This window comes from Theropithecus gelada, chromosome 4, assembly GCF_003255815.1.
Source record: "Theropithecus gelada isolate Dixy chromosome 4, Tgel_1.0, whole genome shotgun sequence".
Taxonomy (NCBI): domain Eukaryota; kingdom Metazoa; phylum Chordata; class Mammalia; order Primates; family Cercopithecidae; genus Theropithecus; species Theropithecus gelada.
In genome coordinates this window covers 158,717,269-158,737,823 of record NC_037671.1, presented here as the reverse complement: position 1 = coordinate 158,737,823, position 20,555 = coordinate 158,717,269, and the positions used below count along the sequence as shown (strand labels likewise).

The 20,555-nt window shown below is 41.1% G+C and overlaps 1 protein-coding gene across 1 annotated transcript in view; it reads left to right on the top strand.

Moving 5' to 3' along the window:
• SLC2A12 (solute carrier family 2 member 12) overlaps positions 1-20,555 on the top strand; it is a 66,427-nt gene that overhangs the window by 28,197 nt on the left and 17,675 nt on the right. The window contains exon 3 of the mRNA XM_025383197.1: positions 18,166-18,288. Coding sequence (XP_025238982.1) covers positions 18,166-18,288 — 123 coding nt within the window. The remainder of the gene's footprint in view (positions 1-18,165; positions 18,289-20,555) is intronic.

Below are 20,555 nucleotides of genomic sequence, written 5' to 3'. Positions count from 1 at the left end.
CAGATGTAACGAGGACCAAAATAACAATGGCTTAAACAAGTGAGAAGTTTCTTTCTCTCTTACTTAATAGCTGGAGTTGGGTAGTTCTGGGGGTTGTGGAGGTGTCCAAGGTCAGACATCTGAAGTCTATAGTTTTTCTGTACATTATTTAATCCTGGTTTCTAGTCTATCATGATGGCCATTTATATAAGATGCATTTAAAAATCTCATGCATATTAATATGCATTTAAAAATCTCATCATCATTTACTAAGAGCTAATGGTCCCTTGGGAATAAGTGAAAATGCACAAGTGCAGTCAACTAAAGAGAGATGGGGTATAGTAGGGCCTGGGTAATCTGTAGACAGCCTGAGCAACTGCAGCAGGGAATTAGAACCACTGCGAGTGATAACGATAAGAAATTTCCTATAGGGATTCGGCATCACACAATTGTAGGAGAAGCTGAGAACACAAAGGTCTAGAAGGGGACGATTGGGGAAGAGGGAAAAATTTATTAATCAAGGCACAGAGGGAAGCTGGTGAAGAAGCATGTGGAAGTCTGCGGTCTTGGCATCTGGTGGTGGCCTTCTGAAGCTTCTGCTTGACAGCAGGGCAGGCCGGAGGAAAAGCTGGACTCAAAGTAGAGAGAAGCAGAGACGACTCACTGAATCCGGTAGACAAACTGGAATCCATGCGAGGAAACTGCAGCACGCGCATCTTTCGCCACATCACTCCAGTGAGGCCGGCGACCTGCAGAAAAACTGCTGCCTTCTCCCAGAGCCCGGTCTAGTGCTTGGAGAAGTTATAGGAGGAGAGCTGGCCAAACCCAAAGGGCCCGCACTCCACCCAGGGGAACCAGTGATCGGCAGCGGGGTGTAGGAGCTGCGGTGGTGGCTAGGGCCCGGCACCAACGCCTCCAGCACAGCACTGTGGGGTCACTTTGGCTTTCCAAATCATGCAAATTTCTCTTCTTTCCAACCCTCGTCCAGAGCTACCCAGGGAAGAGAATTCTGGGAAATGTCCTTCTAGCTTAGCTACGCAACACAGCACAAAATCACCACAGTAACAGACTCTGGCCTAAGAGAGAATACATGTGACTACGGGGGAAAAAAATTTCAAAAAGTCAAGGGCCCTAAATTCAGTCCATTGCTGTGATAGACTTTAAAAATCAAAATGTTAGTTATTCAAATATACGACTAGCTTCCATTCCATCTAAAACAAGAGGTGAGGTCATTTCATTAAGGTCTCCTGGCCTTCTGTTTCTTTAGCTATAAAACTGAAAAACACATTTGCTAATGCATTGTAAAGGCTTTCATGCTTGTTTTCTCAGGAACGTTAATTATCTCCCTTGAGCTGATGACTCTCGCTTATCTCCGGTTCCATCGTCTCACATGACTTCTGGTTCCTTTTTTCCCAATGAGTGCTAAACTTTTCCCCCTGGAAGCTTCACTGTCAGCCAAACACAACACCCCCAAAGCTGAATTCCTTTTCCTTTTATACCAGGATTCTTTACCACTTCCATTCCCTTTCCAGAGGGCAGTCACTCTTCCTGCCACTCGGAGTGATGCTCTGGGGCTTTTCCTCAGTTCAGTCAATCATCACAATGGCTCTTGCTTTTATGGTTTCCTTCCTATTTCTGCCATCCTATGCTACCTCTTATCATCTCATTGTCAGATTACTGGGATACCCTTCCAGAAGTCTTTGTCTATTCCAGGCCCTTCTCACACCCATCCATCCTCCAGACCACTGTCAGCCTAAAATGAGTGACCAACTCTCCAAAGCAAAGAGTTTAATAGGGAGTAGCAGGGGTGTTGCAAACCTGTGATATGCATGCTGTGATGGTTCATAGACATATCTGGGGGTTGGGACAAAGGAGGAGCTTTTAAAGACAAAAAGAATTCCACATAGACTGTAACCAAAAGTTACAAAGGCCAAAGGTAACAGGGGTTTGTTATAGGAGTTGGCATTAGCCAACTTATTGGTTGGTTGAGACAGACTTGCTAGGCAAGTGTCTTTGTGAAAACAGATTATTTGGAATACTGCAGTCTTGAGGGATTTCCTTGCAATAAGTCCTGTTACAGGAAAACCGTGTAGTACCTGCAGAAATCTCTCATGATAAGAGCTCCTTCTTTCTTGCCCTCCTGACTCCATTTTGTTTGTGTTTTGACATAAGTGACTCCATTTTGGTACTGGCAACTTTCACATCAGTATTCCTTAAATACTATTTTCCTCATGTCATCAATGTTTACAAATCTTCAAAGATTTCCTCCTTTCTTCCATGACATACAGGTCAAATGCCTTTCAAGATGAAAAGGAGATTAGAAATGATCTGGCGCAACATTTTTCTTTTCTTTTCTTTTCTTTTCTTTTCTTTTCTTTTCTTTTCTTCTTCTTCTTCTTTTTTTTTTTGGAGATGGAGTTTTGCTCTTGTCGCCTAGGCTGGAGTGCAATAGTGTGATTTCGGCTCACTGTAACCTCCGCCTCCCGGGTTCAAGAGATTCTCCTGCCTCAGCCTCCCAAGTAGCTGGTATTACAGGTACCTGCCACCATGCCTGGCTAATTTTTGTATTTTTAGTAGAGTCGGGGTTTCACGGTGTTGGCCAGGCTGGTCTGGAACTCCTGACCTCAAGTGATCTATCCACCTCAGCCTCCCAAAGTGCTAGGATTACAGGCATGAGCCATTTAATAGAAAAAAAAAAATAAAAGAAAGTCTGGGAGATTGAGGACACACAGATTTGGGACTAGAACCTTAGGTACCTGAAAGCTAATCCATGTTCTTTCTGCTTCTATATCACCTATGTTTCAGGCAAAACCTCTGGTTTTTCAAGACCCTCCATTATCTCACCCAGCTCTATTAGGGCGTCTGTACTACCATAGGGCCACGATTTACTTGTAGTCTAAGTTTTGTGCTCCAGGGTCACCAGAGACTCCACGTAACAGAAAAGTGAATGACGCCTCCTAGGACTGTGCAATGAGGCAATACTTTGTCAGTGTGGGTTTATTCCCCACTGCTCCACACCCAAGTCAATACACACAAAGCACTTGTTGCGGCCTCTTCCTTCCCCCTCTCCTCTATCCAGATCCTTCCTCTTTTTGAAGTTTAATGGAAGCTTTATCTCCTCTTTGAATCCACTCCATTTTTTAGAGGTCTTTATTTATATGAACTACTACTAGTGTGTTTCTAGAGTAATTCGGTTCTGGGCTACAAAGGGTGTAAATTTAAAATCAGAAAACCTCTGTTCTAATCCCAGCTCTTCTACTTACTGGTGGTGGGACCTTTATGTGATTTTTCTTCTCTGAGCTATTTCTAATCTATGAAATGGGCATAGTAATATCTGTCCTATCTCCTAGAGTACAGGTGCACATCAGATGATCTAATGTATGCGAGAGTGCTTTAGACGCTATAAAGTATGAGAGTATGATATAATGTAAGTTACAACGTGAGAACACATCTTAGTTCTTAGCAATAGTGTATTACTTCTGTATGTTTATTTTGGTTTATTAACCAGAATGTAGTTACGGACTGTAAGCATTTTGAAGGAAGAAACATCTCACATATTTTCTTTCTGTCCCTGTAAGTGAGCACTGCATGAGTCTGTTTAAAAATCATGCTGGTTTATTTACCTTTGTGTTTTTAAGAGAGAATGAGGAAAAGGACTTAAAAATACGATGCAGACATAGGAAAGATCTCAAACTGGGCTTCTTTACTTGTGTAAAGATCTGGCTAGTGGGCAGGCTAGGAACTAAGTAAGCTAGAAATACTAGGATGCCAAAAAAACTTCTGTTCCTGCCAGATACCATCACAAGGCTTTTTGCAGAACAATCCATCACTTGGACATGATTTTAAAAAAATCTCTTTCTGATTTTGGCTGTAAGAAAAGATGCAGGAGATTTAGTAGTGTTAAGAAACAATTGGTGGGATATATTTAGGCATTTCTTTGTTAAGGCATAAATACTTATTTGAGAATTTTGGACACAATATCTAACAGTTGTTGTGGATGCTTTTTGGATCCTCTGCTTTTTGCTACAACATGGAGAAGAGGAGCTTCAGAGAACTACTTAGACCAAAAGCAATGCCAGCAAGATGGAAAATCTCAAGGTTGAAGGAAGTTTGGATCTAGGAAAAGGAAATACTTCTTACATCTCATGGACTGTCCAATTTACAATTGCAGGTGCAAGGACTGGCCTGGGTAATCACATGTGAGGCTTGGAGTCATGCTGTCAGAGGCAGGAATCCAAATCACACCTTCTAAAGAGAACAGTCATTTCACATTCTTATCCTGAGGCTATGAATTCCCCTCGTGTTTTTAAAAGAGACCCAAATAATTCTCCATTTTTTTTCTTGCCAAGAGTCAATCCTTTATGTCCATATTCACATTTTAGTTTCTTTTTCTTTTCTAAAGAAAATATACCATAGTAATTTCATTTCAACCCCCTAATTGTATTCTAGGGCATTGGTATAAACTATATAAACTAGTTGGAGCTTAAAGAAGATTTTTATTAGGAACAAGCTTTTCATACCAGATCATGAATGCATTACCAAACTTATTAACCTGATGCGATTAGTGCTCAGGTATTTAGAGAGTTTATTGCTTGTAATACAAACAAATCCTTTGTGTAAATAGAGGTATGAAGGGAAAAGTACTTACTGTTCTAAAGTAATATTGAAAGCAAGATTAAACCATCCTTATTAGACCTTCTTAAATATGGACTGGCTTGGAACAACATTCCTTAATTGTGTTAGATCACAGCATGATTTTCTTCTGCCAGGAAAGTGTTTCTATTCTTAGGTTAAAGCGGATGTCCTACATCATTTTACTTTCTGGTCCCCTGTTCCCCTAACTGCAAAATAATGGGGTTGCCCCAGAATTTAGAATTCAGGAGGGAGTACTCATGTAATCCTATGTACTTTTTTTTTTTTTTTGAGATGGTATCACTCTGTTGTCCAGGCTGGAGTCCGGTGGCTCGATCTTGGCTCACTGCAACCTCCGCCTCCCGAGTTCAAGTGATTCTCCTGCCTCAGCCTCCCAAGTAGCTGGGATTACAGTTGTGCACCACCACCATGCTTGGTTAATTTTTGTAGTTTTAGTAGAGATGGGGTTTTACCATATCGGCCAGGCTGGTCTTGAACACCTGACCTCAAGTGATCCACTTGCCTTGGCCTCCCAAAGTGCTGGGATTATATAGCCATTGCACCCAACATCTTATGTAATTTTAGAATGCATTTAAAATATTATTCTAAGAAGAGGTCCATAGGCTTCACCAGCCTACCGAAGAGGTTCATGGCCCCAGAGAGGCTAAGAGCCACTCCCTTCCATTTTTCTGTAGCTAACATTAAAACTCTTACATCAAATAAAATCAGGATACATACTTATTAAGCACTCTGTTGTCCATATCTTATCTTTCACTTCAAATATGTTCAAAATCGTACCTCAACTCTCCACTGTTTCTGGGGTGCTCTTGATAATCACTTTAGTTCCCTTTAATAACAGAATTTTTCTGACATGGTTCTTTCACAACATAGAATCACAAATTCTTGACATTGTGAAGACACAGAACAATGCGAAGATTTTTGTATTCATGCTTCACAAGTAAAGTCAAGATGAGCCAAAACCCAAGGCATAATGTTATTATTTCATGAGTTCATGTGAGGTGATACTTGTGTAGAAACCCAGCCCTCCTTAAAATAGCCACTGTAACTCAGAAAAATATGTGTGACTTTTTAAAATGATAATTATTAGGGCTTTTTATCCAAAAATTCATATGCCCATAAATTAATTAATTGACCTCTTCTTTCATCTCATGGTGAATAATTTTTCACAGTGAGCAGACGGAAGGCATTCTTCCCAAGGTCACATATGAAGTTAGGTAATAAAGCTGTGACTGTCATCCTTCAGCTACTTTTGTATTCACATATTCAAGTGACAGATGACACCAAATAATCTCCCCTGATCTCTTCTACCAACTCTGAGGACTCAAATGGGCAGAAATTCCAGCAAGAAAACATCTTAGAGTGAGCAAAAAGAAAAGATAGAGAGAGAAGTGGTAGGGATTCATTGATTCACTCACACATCCAGCACATGTGTCTTGCCCACCCACGACATGGCAGGCACAGTACCAGGTGCTGGAGATCCTTATCTTATCTTCACGAGCTAGTGATGGGGACAGGCAAAAAGAAAAAAAAAATGAACACACCTATGATACAGTTTCAGGAGACAGAAGTGTTAAAATTTAGGTGGAGGTAAGAGTGATAAAGAAAAATACAAGAGGGTAAGTGAAAGGGCATACTTGGAGGAGGGTTATTTCCAATATGATAGTGACAGAAGGCGTTTCTGAGGTGGTAACATTTGGACCAAAGTTTGATGAAGAAAGCAGTGTGACAATCTCGGAGGAGGGGGTCTTGAAGCAGGGCTAATAGCAGGTCAGATGGCTTTGAGGACATGAGCTTGAAGGGTGAGGAGAGCTGCAAGAAAGCCATCGTGTTTGAATTTGGACCAGACTTTGCCATTGGACTGCCTGGCCTTGAATCTGGCACCACCGTGTAGGACTTAGGGCAAGTCTGTTGCTCTCTCTAGCTTTCAGTTTTCTTATCTGGAAAACAGGGCAGTTGTATTCACTTGATGGCCTAATTGTGGAGTTAAATGAAGGAATCTGTATAATGTGCCCCTAGTTCAGTGCATGGTGTGTGGCATGGACTTCATACACTTAGTCATTAATGTTATTAAATGTCTGGCTGTGGTCTAGACATGAGGTGAACAGTTCTGATAATGCCAGCACTGACTTCAACAGGCATTTTGCTTAAGTCACTCTGGGACACAGAGGAAGTGCTTCAAGCCCTTTATTGATTTACGATGTTGTGGTCTTCTTTCCCTCCCTCTACACATAAATCCAGCTGAGTCAGGACCACAGAGACCAGATTGTGGCTTTGAGAAGTCTAGTTCAATCCTAGGTCACCTGCAGTCCAGAGGGCTTCCTAGGAAACCAGACAGGTTTTACAGAAAATCATGAAGCTTTGGTAAAAGAAGAGGAAAGGTGAGATACAGGCTGAGAAACAGACAAATGTCCATTCTTCTTTTTTTTTTTTTTTTTGGAGACAGAGTCTCGCTCTGTCACCCAGGCTGGAGTGCAGTGGCGCGATCTCGGCTCACTGCAAGCTCTGCCTTCCAGGTTCACACCATTCTTCTGCCTCAGCCTCCCGAGTAGCAGGGACTACAGGCGCCCATCACCACGCCCAGCTCATTTTTTGTATTTTTAGTAGAGACGGGGTTTCATCATGTTAGCCAGGATGGTCTCGGTTTCCTGACTTCATGATCTGCCTGCCTCGGCCTCCCAAAGTGCTGGGATTACAGGCGTGAGCCACCACACCCGGCCTAAATGTCCACTCTTCTAAGTTGGTGCAAAGAATTTAGACTATATGTCCTGTGCAAACATCAACTCTGCCCTGTTCACATTGGCTTCTCTAGGCCTAACATGGCACCCGGCCCACAACTGGGGATCAATAAATATTTGTTGGATGAATAAAAAAATTCTTACTAGAACTCTTTCAGCTTCCATAATTAAGGCAGAGCTCCCTAGTCTGGGGCTGGATATCCTGATCTCCTCTGGTATGACTCTGACCTAATATCCAGGGAATGAGAGGTGAATATGGCTTGTGTGGAACCTCACACACATTTGGCCAAAAATTATTTCTGAGTAAAGCTACTAAATTGAGGATGCAAGGCCATCTCCAATATTTGGTGACTGAAGAAGTTTCATGTTTTAGATTCACTAAAATGAAGACCATTTTAAAAAGTGTACTGTGTTAGACAAAATTTATTTTAAGTTTTTCCATGTTTTTCTCCAAATATGAGACCCAGCTTCCTCTGACAAAAAGATTGAGAATAGCCCATCCCAGGTAGGATAATTATTCCTACCTTGGTTTCATGTAATTGAATGTTTTTAAACTTGACTCTTTACCAAAAAGATTGGAGGAAATTCCTTCATGGTTCTCCTAAGAGAAATATGTGACAATCTAAAGCTGGAATCTGGGAGGGAAGTGTTTTTGCTTACCTAATTAAACATTAGAGTTTATAGAAATATTTCAATGGATCATCTCAGCCTTAAGAATCACATTAAATCTCTCAGATGTGAATGGGCAATCTAAAGTTGATAACAGTACTCAAAGATCTTTGTAGAAAAATCATACCATAGCCACAAGTAATCAAGCTGTCAATAAGTGTAAGGGGCTGAGATTTTACCCCACTTGCAAGCTAACAAGTTAGCTTGTCACAGTTTAATGATGTTGACAAAAAACACAAGAGTCCTTGGTCAGAGACAAAGGGTAGTTTATTATCCATAGCAAAGCAATAGCCAGAATATCAACACTTGCCCAGGTTCTCCAAGCCGCAATACAGATTAACGTGAAGGGGGTCAGATGACACCTGCACATATTTTCTTTTTTGAGGGAACACCCCAGCCTAGCAAACCCACATTTTTTATAATAGAGACTAAGTCATCCTGATGTCTTCCCCAGAGGGAGACATTTTATTTATTTATTTATTTTTATTCTTTGTTATTTTTTCTTGGAGATGTTATCTTTAGCGGACAGTCAACAAACTTGCCGTTTGTTCCAGAGGGTGACACTATCTCTATCTCCAAGACTATTTATTATGCAGCCTACAACAAGGCTATTATACAAACAGCCTTGGAAAGACAGCTTAGAGCTGTCAGTGCCTTTTCCCACAAGACATGAAGAAATGTGAGAGACCCCTGGAGAACTGGCTCCCAACCCAAACATACTAAAACTCAGATGTCTTTCTTTCTATTCGAAACAACAAACTAGAATTTTGAAAAACTCAAAGACCATAGAGCCTAACTTTTTGTTCTGTTTGGTTTTATGGAGCGGAACCAGCCTATTGGAGGGTGGGTATCAATGTTGGAAGCATGAGTCATCTGCCATAAAATTTAAACTTAGATTTAAACAAATAACTCTGGCTCTTAAAAAAAATTTGTTCATGTGATATTTGCACAGCTAAAGATTATGACAGTTCCAAGGATGTGGAGCAGCAGGTTCTAATTTGGAAGTTTACTTAGTGGCTTCATTTCAAGACCTACTGGGTTTCAGGCAAAGAGGCTGACATTGCAGAAGCACAGGTGTTTCAAAAAAGATTCTGGTATTCTTCAGATTTTCTCCAAGGCTCCAGGTCCTAATATGCAGAACCACCACAGTCAAAGGCTTTTTTCCTGCTCATCTGGCTCTTCCACCATTCTTATGGGATAATTACATATCTTTAGAGAAAAGGCAATTTCAGACACTGTTATTTTTTGAACAAGAGAGGATTATTTATTTTTTAAATATATATTTATTTCCAACTTTTATTTTAAGTTCAGGGGTACACATGCAGAATGTGGAGGTTTGTTGCAATAGGTAAATGTGTGCCATGGTGGTTTGCTGCACAGATCATCCCATCACCTAGGTATTAAGCCCGGCATCCTTTTGCTATTCTTCCTGATGCTCTCCCTCCCGCCACACACTCCTTCGACAGGCCCCAGTGTGTGTGTTGGTCCCCACCACCCACATGTGTCCAACAGTGTAAAAGTGTTAACAGGAGAGTTTTATTATTAAATGCAGCCATTATACAGTAATAGTCACGTAATGAGTTTACGTTGTGCATCTACCTTTAAGATCTTTCAAATCTTATTTTTCCCTTTAAATCTTAAGGTTCAGTTATCACCAATATTTACACAAACACTGTTCATTTTTCTCAACTAATTAAGTCAAAGGTCATTTAGAGTGACTGGAATGGTGAATTATTATATGGAAAATGGCATCCATGTGGTTTTGCACTAACTTTGCATCCAAACAACCAGGAAAACCTTAAAGAAATATGTGCACTTAGCTAATTAAATCCTGTTTTTCCTTTTGGAGTTAGATGATGCAGCAGTAATACCTAATAGAACCAAAGAGTTTAAAACTACATTTTTGTAGCATAAGCACAGCTAGAATTATGGCAAAATGACACCATCAATCCTGTCACCATGGGCAACTGCTCACATGATACATCGGTGTTTAACTTACCTCTCATCTAATACTCTAATTATAGTTCTATGACCTTGAAAATGATAAATATTGGACTGTAAAAGATGTTAAAGTGTCAGGCTAAGGTTTTAATACTATCTTAATAAACACAAGTATTCATGTGTTACTTTACTGTTTTCCATGACTCAACGTTAAGAATTTTTCAAGGATAATTTGCAACACTTGAAACTATAATACTATCCTAATTAAAGTATCAATAATGAAAAATGTACATCAAATATTATCTCCGAAGCCATGACATTTAAGTTATAGTTCAAACTAGAAAAGACTAATTTCTTGCAGCGCCTTCCCTTTTGGCTTGGCATTTTGAACTATTAGTTCAATGGTCTTCAAACTGGAGTATGCATGCTCCAGGGTAGGGGTTCCCAACTCCTGGACCATGGACTGGACCGGTACAGGTCTGTGGCCTGTTAGAGACCCAGCTGCACAGCAGGAGGTGAGCTGTGGGTGAGCAAGTGAAGCTGAGCTCTACCTCCTGTCAAACCAGCTGCAGCATTAGGGTCTCATAGGAGGGCAAACCCTAGTGTGAACTGCCCGTGTGAGGGATGTGGGTTGCATGCTCCTTATGAGAATCTAATGATAAATGTCATGTACTTGAATCATCTCAAAACCATCCCCCCTGCCCCCGTCTGTGGAAAAATTGTCTTCCATGAAACCAGTCCCTGGTGCCAGAAAGGTTGGGGACCACGGCTCTAGGGAGTTTACTTTCTGAAGCGTTCTTCTTCCATGATAATTCAAAGCAAATCAATTTCCAGAGACTCAGGTTCAAAAAAATCTGTTCTTTGATATTTCTCCTTCTGCATCTCCCCAGTTATAACTGTTCTCCCATTTGAAAAAAAGCACACTTGTTACTGTCAGAAATATTATTTTGATACATATTCAAAATTGTAAAAACCTGAGAATGCTAATCAAAAAGACAACTGGAAATATTGGTGTAGGTGTTCAAAAATGAGTCTAAAGCTTAGATAATCATCATTTTAGAAGTCAAGATATTTCTGATAATTTATCAGCACTATATTATTACAAATAACTTCTATTACTTAATTCTTTAATTCTTCTATTACAAAAATTTTTCAACTCCCCATATTTTAATTATTCTTGAGAACAATAATTTTCATCCATTTAAAAAGTAGAACTGTATCATGTTATTCTAGAAATAAGTGACATTCAACCACAGATACAAAATGAAGAAAAAAACTCCCCATCCATCTAATTGAGAGGTATTTCTAATATATTTTCATTTTTCCTGTTTAATAATCATTTCTAAAATATGTAAGATACTTTTATAATTTTGATCCATTTATAGTAATTATTATGTTAATAGTTTAATTCAGACAAATTCTTAGAAGCTCTTAGAGTAAATAAAAAATTTCAATTTAAGGTCATATTTTAAAAAATTATTATTATTATAATTAATATTATTGTTTGAGACAGAGTTTCACTCTTGTCACCCAGGTTGGAATGCAATGATGCAATCTCAGCTCACTGCAACCTCCACCTCCCGTGTTCAAGCAATTTTTGTGCCTCAGCCTCCCAAGTAGCTAGGATTACAGGCATGAGCCACTATGCCCAACCTAAGGTCATAGTTTTTTTGAGAGATGTATGATGGGATGATCAATAAAAGACTTTCCAGATTAAAAATGCAGTACAGTAGAGTAAAATACTAAGTTCAAGTGAAAAAGAAACAATGTAAACTTTCTATTAAATACCTTGTTCCTATACTACTTATGTATTTATTTATTTATTTACTTTCTAAGAGACAAGGTCTTGCTCTGTTGCCTAGGCTGGAGTGTAATGGTGTGACTGATCATAGCTCACTGCATCCTCAAACTTCTGGGTTCAAGCCATCCTCCTGCCTTTGCTCCCTGAGTAGCTAGGACTACAGGCATGCACCACTATTCCTGGCTATGTTTTTTAAATTTTTTTGTAGAGAAAGAGTCTAGTTATGTTGCCCAGGCTTGTCTCAAACTCCTGGTCTCAAGGGATCCTCCTGCCTCAGCCTCCTAAAGCACTGGAATTGTAGGAGTAAGCCACTGCACTGGCCTGTTCCTAAAATTTTTTAAATGGATGACAATGGCTATTAAATAGGCATGGTATTTGAATTCCACAGGAAACATTTAAAAGAGTAATACAACTATTCTACGTTAAATGTTAGAATTTAAATAAAATACAAATTGCATCCTTTGCTATTATTTAAATTTATGGTGAAAAATGTTAGCTGTTGGCTTATAAATTAAAGAAAATTGTTTTTTAAATTCCAGGCCGCTCAAGCAAGAGAGTTTGAAGATCACTGCCATAGTTCTCTCTTATCCCCAATTGGTGCCTGCTCACAAAAGAGTTCCATTTTTGACTCTAGCATTCATTATTGAGGGTTACTCCATTTAGTCCAATTTCCCTTTGTATATTTTTTTGAAAAATCATTTCAGTTGGTTTTGACTAGAAATCTTTAGGCAGAAAGATTAGAGAACATTGAGCCTTTATTTAATTGCCTTTTTTAGTTTGTAATTTAAGTAATCCAAGATAATATTCTTGAAAAAGTATTTCTTTTACAAAAGGCCATGAGTGGATATGACTCAGGGAGACTTCGAATGCAAAATAGAAAAAGAAATTAAAGCAACCACATGACTGCCAATGTTGGGGATGGTATCCTATAGTGGGGTTTATTTATTTATTTATTATTTATTTATTTTTGGGGAGACAGCCTAGCTCTGTCTCCTAGGCTGGAGTACAGTGGTGTGATCTCGGCTCACTGCAACTTCCACCTCCTGGGCTCAAGTGATTCTCCTGCCTTAGCGGGATTCCACAGTAGCGGGGACTACAGGCTTGTCTACCACGCTTGTCTAAGGTTTTGTATTTTTAGTAGAGATGGGGTTTCACAATGCTGGCCAGGCTGGTCTCAAACTCCTGAGCTTAGGTGATCCGCCCACCTCAGGCTCCCAAAGTGCTGGAATTACAGGCATGAGCCACCTCCCCTGGCCTATTTTTTTTTTTTTCGAGACAGGGTATCACTCTGATGCCTGGGCTAGAGTGCAGTGGCATGATCATGGCTCACTGCAGCCTCGATCTCTGGTTAATAACTTAATTCAGAAAAACTCTTGGAAGCTCTTAAATAAAAAGAAATTTCAATTTAAGATTATATTTTTAATTTGATTTTAAAATTAAAAGATCACTCACTGCAGCCTCGATCTTCCTACCTCTGCCTCCTAGGTAGCTGAGACTACAGGCATGCATCACCACACCTGGCTAATTTTTGTATTTTTTTATAGAGACGAGGTTTCACCATGTTGCTCAGGCTGGTCTCAAACTCCTGGGCTCAAGCAATCCACTTGCCTCGACCTCCCAAAGTGCCAGGATTACAGGAGAGAGCCATCACACCCAGTCGTGCACTTATTTTTAAAGAACCCAATTTCTCCACTTCGGCAACTTATGAGGCCAGAATTTAAACATCTGGTTGGAAGGGATGGGCACAGTCCCTCCAAATTCACATTTTAATTACTCCTTTGCAGTCAGAGAGATAGGTGTGCCACTTACAAAGGCAATAAAAACCAAGGATTTTTCACTCCTACAAAGTATAGGGCCTGGCTCCTTTGCAAATCAAGTTGTTGAAAACTCTGCAGCCTGAGTGTAGAGCTTCCTCCAAATTGTTAGTTCTCTGGCAAGACTTTCAAGACCTCTGTGAGCCTTTCAAACCCTGGGCTAGCATGCCAGGTGGTTTAGGAAGGACTCAAGCCAAACGGAAAGTGTGCCTGGAGAGCTGCAGAATTTAAATCTGAAGGCATAGAAGGTTAAATGAAAGTTTCTGTGGGAATTAACTGGGGCAGGAACCTGAAATAGGTAGGAGGGTGAAACACACAAGTGGCAGGGCTGCCATTTCCATTAAATACCCTTATTAATCCAAGTCCATGTCCTCAACCGGACACAGAGAGACTTCAACGTACTTGCCCTTCATGATCTTTTTATGACATTCTGTGTAGCCATAAGCACTCTGTGGATTTCATCTGGATCAGGCAAGTTCTGATAGGCAGCCCTGATGATTTAATACCATGTGAAATATGAGTTTCCTATTTGTTTTTTTGTTTTGTTTTGTTTTGTTTTGAGACCGAGTCTTGCTCTGTCACCCAGGCTGGAGTGCAGTGGCCGGATCTCAGCTCACTGCAAGCTCCGCCTCCCGGGTTCACGCCATTCTCCTGCCTCAGCCTCCCGAGTAGCTGGGACTACAGACGCCTGCCACCTCGCCCGGCTAGTTTTTTGTATTTTTTAGTAGAGACGGGGTTTCACCGTGTTAGCCAGGATGGTCTCGATCTCCTGACCTCGTGATCCGCCCGTCTCGGCCTCCCAAAGTGCTGGGATTACAGGCTTGAGCCACCAGGCCCGGTCGAGTTTCCTATTTGTAAACAATCACCACTCCGACGCCCCCCCACAAATCCAAAACTTCCTCCATCATTGCAACATAGACAAGACCTTCAAGATTCGTGCGGACCCTGACATTTATAAGGTTATGAATTGCTGAGGCAGTCCTGAAATGATGGGATTGAAAGTGGAGTAATAGGAGTCAAGGAGAATCATTTTAGTGCTTGCTGAACTCCAGTGACTGCGCTCACTGTAAAAGAGTTCACTGTGTCTCTGTTACCAGTGCTCTGTGGATTCCTGATGTGCAAATAGGACAATGTGCATCCCCTTTTGGCATGTCATCGGGGTAGGGAATAAAGAAGATGCCCAGAGAGAGTCACTACTTCTTTACTGTGGTAGTGAAAGGGAGCCCTCCCCTGTGGCAATAATTTAATTTTCCTTGGGGAGAAATTGGGCCATCTCATTGGGAAAAGGAATTGGTGATTTTAAGAAAACTCCCACCTGTTACTATAAACATAAACACACTAAATCCCCATGTAGTGATTCATACCTCTATGAATGAATAAGTGTTTCAGTCCTTGCTTATGAACTGAAACTGAGTTTCTCCACTGCTTCTGCTTTAGGTATTGACAGCATCTTTCCAGAGAACATCAAGGCTGGTGAGATTCTGGCACTGTCTTGCTTCTAGGTCAGCCATGGAAAGACTCTGACCCTTTCAGTGAGTCTATCTTGCTGCACATGATACTTTCAGATTTATGTTTCCCTCTCTCTGGAGCTGAAAACCTGTGATTCTACAATCTGGAATCACTGTTTAAATAATATTCTTTCTTTTTTGGGGTGAGGGACAAGGTCTCACTCTGCTGCTCAGGCTGGAGTGCAATGGTACGATCATAGCTCAGGGCAGCCTTGATCTCCTGGGCTCATATGATCCTCCTGCCTCAGCCTCCCAAGTGGTTGGGACTATGGGCATGTGCCACCACGCCTGGCTTTTTAATTTAATTTAATTTTATTTTATTTATTATTTTAAGTAGAGACAAGGTTTCGCTATGTTGCTGGTCTCTAACTACTGAGCTCAAGCAATCCTCTCACCTCAACCTCCCAAAGTGCTGGGATTACAGGTGTGAGTCACTGTGCCTGGCTCAGTATTCTTATTTTTAACTTGACAGGCTCCACATTGGGAGGTTGAACTATCCTTGTCAAAACATTTGTCAATTTTTGTGACATCCAGTTTGTCAATATTAGATAAACCAAGCCATCAATTCTTTAATTCCTTCATTCAATCAAAAAAGAAGTAGACTCTTTCCGCAACAATACAGTTATTTTTGGAAGCATCAGGTGTAGGGCTTGCTTGACAAGTTTCTTTTTGAACAGAGACTGAGGGAAGTCTCTTTTTCAATATTCAACTCACTGCTCGCTGACTGGTGAAACTACTGGAGGACTTGGCTTAGCTGTTATATTGAATGAATGTCTAGGACAGGCTTGCAATGTGGATCTCGAGTTTTTCTAGACAAGCCCCTGGCAGTTCAGACTGAGCACATACAACTGGTGTTTTGTGCAACTGTCCCATCTTCTTGTTGGCGAGGTCCACTTTCTATCACAGCAGGATCAACTCATTTTCATTTGAGGCCAAGATGGTTCTGATGAGCCTAGCAATGATTCTCCCCAAACCTCACTAAGTAATTCCATGGCCACCATGATGAAAGATGAGGAGGGGAAGAAGGAGGTTTGAAAGGTGATGAGGTGAGGATGGAAGTTGAAACAAGAAACCCTGAGCTATCTCCTCTACTAAAAGAAAACGAGAGTGCCCTTTACCCCACCACCTCCTCATGGCTTTTAAAGCAAATGATTGTAGGGACCCTCAGCTTCACCTGGCCAGCATCAAATACTCATGCCAGGAAAGGGTATAGGGAGGTTGGTCCGTGGCATATATTATTTAGCTTAAAATTCAGATTTATATAATTTTATCTTGCATTTGTCCAAGGACAAGTCTTCATTACAAAGGCTTCACCAGAATTATGCAGATATCAGTCTACTCAGAGCTGGATCTTCAGTCTTGCAAAGCTCAAGACAGGGTTACCTGAGCACGAAACTGGTCTCATTAAAAGTAAAGCGATTCCACCAAGGATATAATCTGCAAGAATCTAGTGAAGCTCTTTCAGCATGGATAGGGGCAGGGGAAGAGAGCTGAGGTAAGAGTGTGGCAGACATGGGGTTTCCTAGTTTTGAATTCCCCATTAATAAGAACAATAATAATAATTATACTACTTTTTATTATAATTATCTTCCACGCATGAAAGGTAACCCTGTATAGATTCACTTGGAGAAGATAAGAAAAAAATAGATTTTTCCAGTCTTCTGCAATCAAATTTAGTTTTTTCTTCCTTTAAAGCAGCAAATTTACACCCAGCAGATGTTTTTTCTACAGGGTGTAATCTTGTCAGGAGAGGCAAATTTTAAGTTAGAGGCATGACTGACTGCTGGATTCTGGCACAGGCAACCCAGGTGGTTGCTGGCCAGAGCGGCCTCTCCCTGGCTTCTCGTTTCTTCTTCCCGTCCCTTCTTCTGGGATAAAATTATGTAGTTGGTTGATATATCAGTGCTAGTTTTCTAAAACACAGTGAATCAGCCAACAGTGAGCCTGAGCTGGGGCAGTGCTGAAGGCCTTCTTTCCACTGAATCAAAGATGCTTACACTCCACATTTATTTATTAATTAATAAATATTTATTGAGCCACCATCAAGAAAGCACAGTGATAAAAAAGCATGAATTCCAGAGACTACTAGGGATAATGCCACCTTTGTCACTTACGTGCTCTGTGACCTGGGCAAGTTAACTCTTCTAAGCCTCCATTTCCTCTTCAATAAAAGAGGTATCGTAATAGTTCCTACCTTGTTGGGGTTTGTGAGGATCAAATGAGATGAGGTTGTAAAAATGTTTGTAAAAGCCCACAGTAAGAACTCCTGGCTGTTTTTCATTAGGCAAACTGGGTTTGATAGGCTGTGAGCAGAAGACAAGTTAATTTGCTCCTTTATTGCCCCGTCTGATCCCATCAGCCAAGCCCCATAATGTTCCCTGTCACTCTCAGATAATAAAAAGTCCTCTGATGAATTTTGGTGCCAATAAGACTCTCCTTCTAGTAATGCAAATGTCCAGTCTGGTAAAATAATCAAATCTTGTAGCTCTATTTAATTTAGAACTTCTCTCCACCCAGCTTGCTTCAGGCCAGGACGCCCAAGTCGGAGAAGGGAGAGTAGCCGGCTTCCTCATGCCCTCCTGGCTCCATTTCCTACCCACTCATTAGCTGTGATTTCTGACTCCTCCACGGTCAGGGGGAGAGAGACAAGGAAACAGCCCAGTCCTACAGCAGGTACACCTGGGCTCTGGCACTGAGGCTCCTGTGCTTGGCAGATGTCCCGAGCTGGCTCTCTTGTTGCTGCCAGGCAGGTGGCCCCCGCCTCTGCCCTGTGGTTTGCATTTCTTGGGCCTGTGTCAGATACCAGCACTTCATGCCCCTCACCCTATCTGTGGGGACCATGGTCCAGCTCTCCTAATGTTTCTGTGAGTCCTTTCTTCCTTGGCTGGAGGTGAGGAGGCAGCACGTCCCTGTACTGTCCTGGCCTGCTGAGGTAGGAAATGGCCCTGCTTCCCCACCACAAATGCCGGCAGGATGAGGGCAGGGAGAGATCAGGGCACGGCACTCAGATTCAATGGATTTTCGCTAAGTGTGCCGTCCGCCACCCACTCTTCCCTTTCTTCTAGTGCCCTGGCTGGTGCTCAGCGAGATCTTTCCTGGTGGGATCAGAGGACGAGCCATGGCTTTAACTTCTAGCATGAACTGGGGCATCAATCTTCTCATCTCGCTGACATTTTTGACTGTAACCGGTAAGAAGTCTTTGTTTTCCTCTAATGTCTTTGGTCCTCATAGGACAAATGTTCGGGAATCACACCCACCTAAAGACCATTTTTTCGTGAAAAATTTCAAACACACTTAGAAGGAGGACGGCCATGACCCTGAAGTACCCATAACCCAATTTACACAGTTTTCAATCTAAATCTATTTTAACCCCACCTGCTCTTCCCCCTACCCAATTATTTTGAGTCACATCCCATATGTAATGTTGTTTTGTCTGTAAAATTTCAGCATAGACCTTTAAAAGACATTCAAATATAGCTACAATGTCATTATCACACTTAAAAATATAATCATCCCTTAGTATCAAATACCCAGTCTGTGTTCACGTTCTAATTGTCCTATAATTGTTTTTTATATGTGATTTGAATCATGACCCAAATACATAACTTACAAGTCACCGAAATGTGTCATAATTTGTAGGTTTTGTCTCCATCTCCTCCATCTCCCCACCCCCACTGTACCTCATATTTCTAAAGAAATTAAAAATCTATTAAAAAACAAATGATTTATTTCATAGCATTTTCCAGTCTGAATTTTGTTGATTATAGTCATGTCACGTGTCCCTTTCTTTCTTTTTTTGTTTTTTTTTTAGACAGTCTTTCTCTGTTGCCCAGGCTGGAGTGCAGTGGCATGATCTCGGCTCACTGCAACCTCCGCTCCCGGGTTCAAATGGTTCTCTTGCCTCAGCCTCTGGAGCAGCTGGGATTACAGGTGCACAGCATCACACCCAGCTAAGTTTTGTATTTTTAATAGAGACAGGGGTTTCACCATGTTGGCCAGGCTGGTTTTAAACTCCAAGTGATCCACCTGCCTCAGCTTCCCAAAGTGCTGGGATTACAGGCATGAGCAACCATACCTAGCCTTCCTCTGTCTTTTATGTTTCTTGTAAATTGCTATTAGATTTAGATAGAGGCTTGAGGAGAAAGGGAAACCAATCCACAATAATAAAAGTCATGTTTAGGTGTTAGGCAGAATTGCTTGTGATAATAACGAACTTTTATTTTCAAGGGGAATCTCATCAAATTTAATGATAGAGAGAAGCAGAAGCGAGATTCTTTTTTTATTTTTTGTTTGTTTTTGAGACAGAGTCAAGGGTCTCACTCTCTTGCCTAGGCTGGAGTGCAGTGGTGCGATCTCGGCTCACCACAACCTCCACCTCCCGGGTTCAAGGGATCCTCCTGCTTCAGCCTCCCAAGTAGCTGGGACTATAGGTGCGTGCCACTACGCCTGGCTAATTTTTTTGTATTTTTAATAGAGATGGGATTTCACTTTGTTGACCAGGCTGGTCTCGAACTCCTGACCTCATGATCCACCCGCCTCAGCCTCCCAAAGTGCTGGGATTACAGGCGTGAGCCACTGCGCCTGGCAGGGAGATTCGATAAGGTCAGGCTCATCGTTACTTTCACTGAAGCCTGAAATTCATCCGCGTTGTATAGAAAATTTGAGGATCCCTATGTCGGAAATAAGGCAAGGCATAAAAAAAGTGTTACAAACAAAACAAAACATTGCTGTTTGTCTGTTCCATTCAGCAGCCCCATAAATTAGATTGATATATTATAATAAAATAACCCAATATTAGGGATCAAATCAGAAACAGAAGCATTTGCCTTGTTTTCCTAGCTCCAACTTGTAAACATGGGCAGAATAAGAAGGGAGACCCTTGGGGATTACAAAGAATGATAGAGCTAAAATAAATAAATAAAGCCTAAATTTATTAAAAAAAAAAAAAGAGAGAGAGAGGCTTGAGGAGATTTAGATGTCATTTGTTGGTGAACTCTGTGGCAGCTGCTGCCGTGTGAACTGCCAACAGGACGCACGTGAAGCCTGGATGTCTTGCTGTTTGTCACGTTGGCCTCCTTTGATGATCATTTCCCAGACCTACTCATTATATCATTCCTTCTCCAGTTTTATCTGAAATGCCTCTCTAAAGAGAAATTTCTTCTCATTAGCTCTTTGGCTACCCTGAAGTGTGGATCATATAAGAAAGGTAAAACACGTGCTTGAAACTTTCTCTTTATTTTCCAGTTTTCAAAATAATGTGGCCGTTCCCCAGTATCCACCAAAACTGACCAATGAGTCAGTTTCTCTTTATTTAATATACAGATGAGGAACGCGCAGCATGACTACGAACAAGAAAATCCAGACCGTGGGAAATTCTGTGAAACAAATAACTCATTTTCTTCATTTCATATATATTGTCTTTATAGATGGAATTTTCGAAAGTGGATGTTTGCTC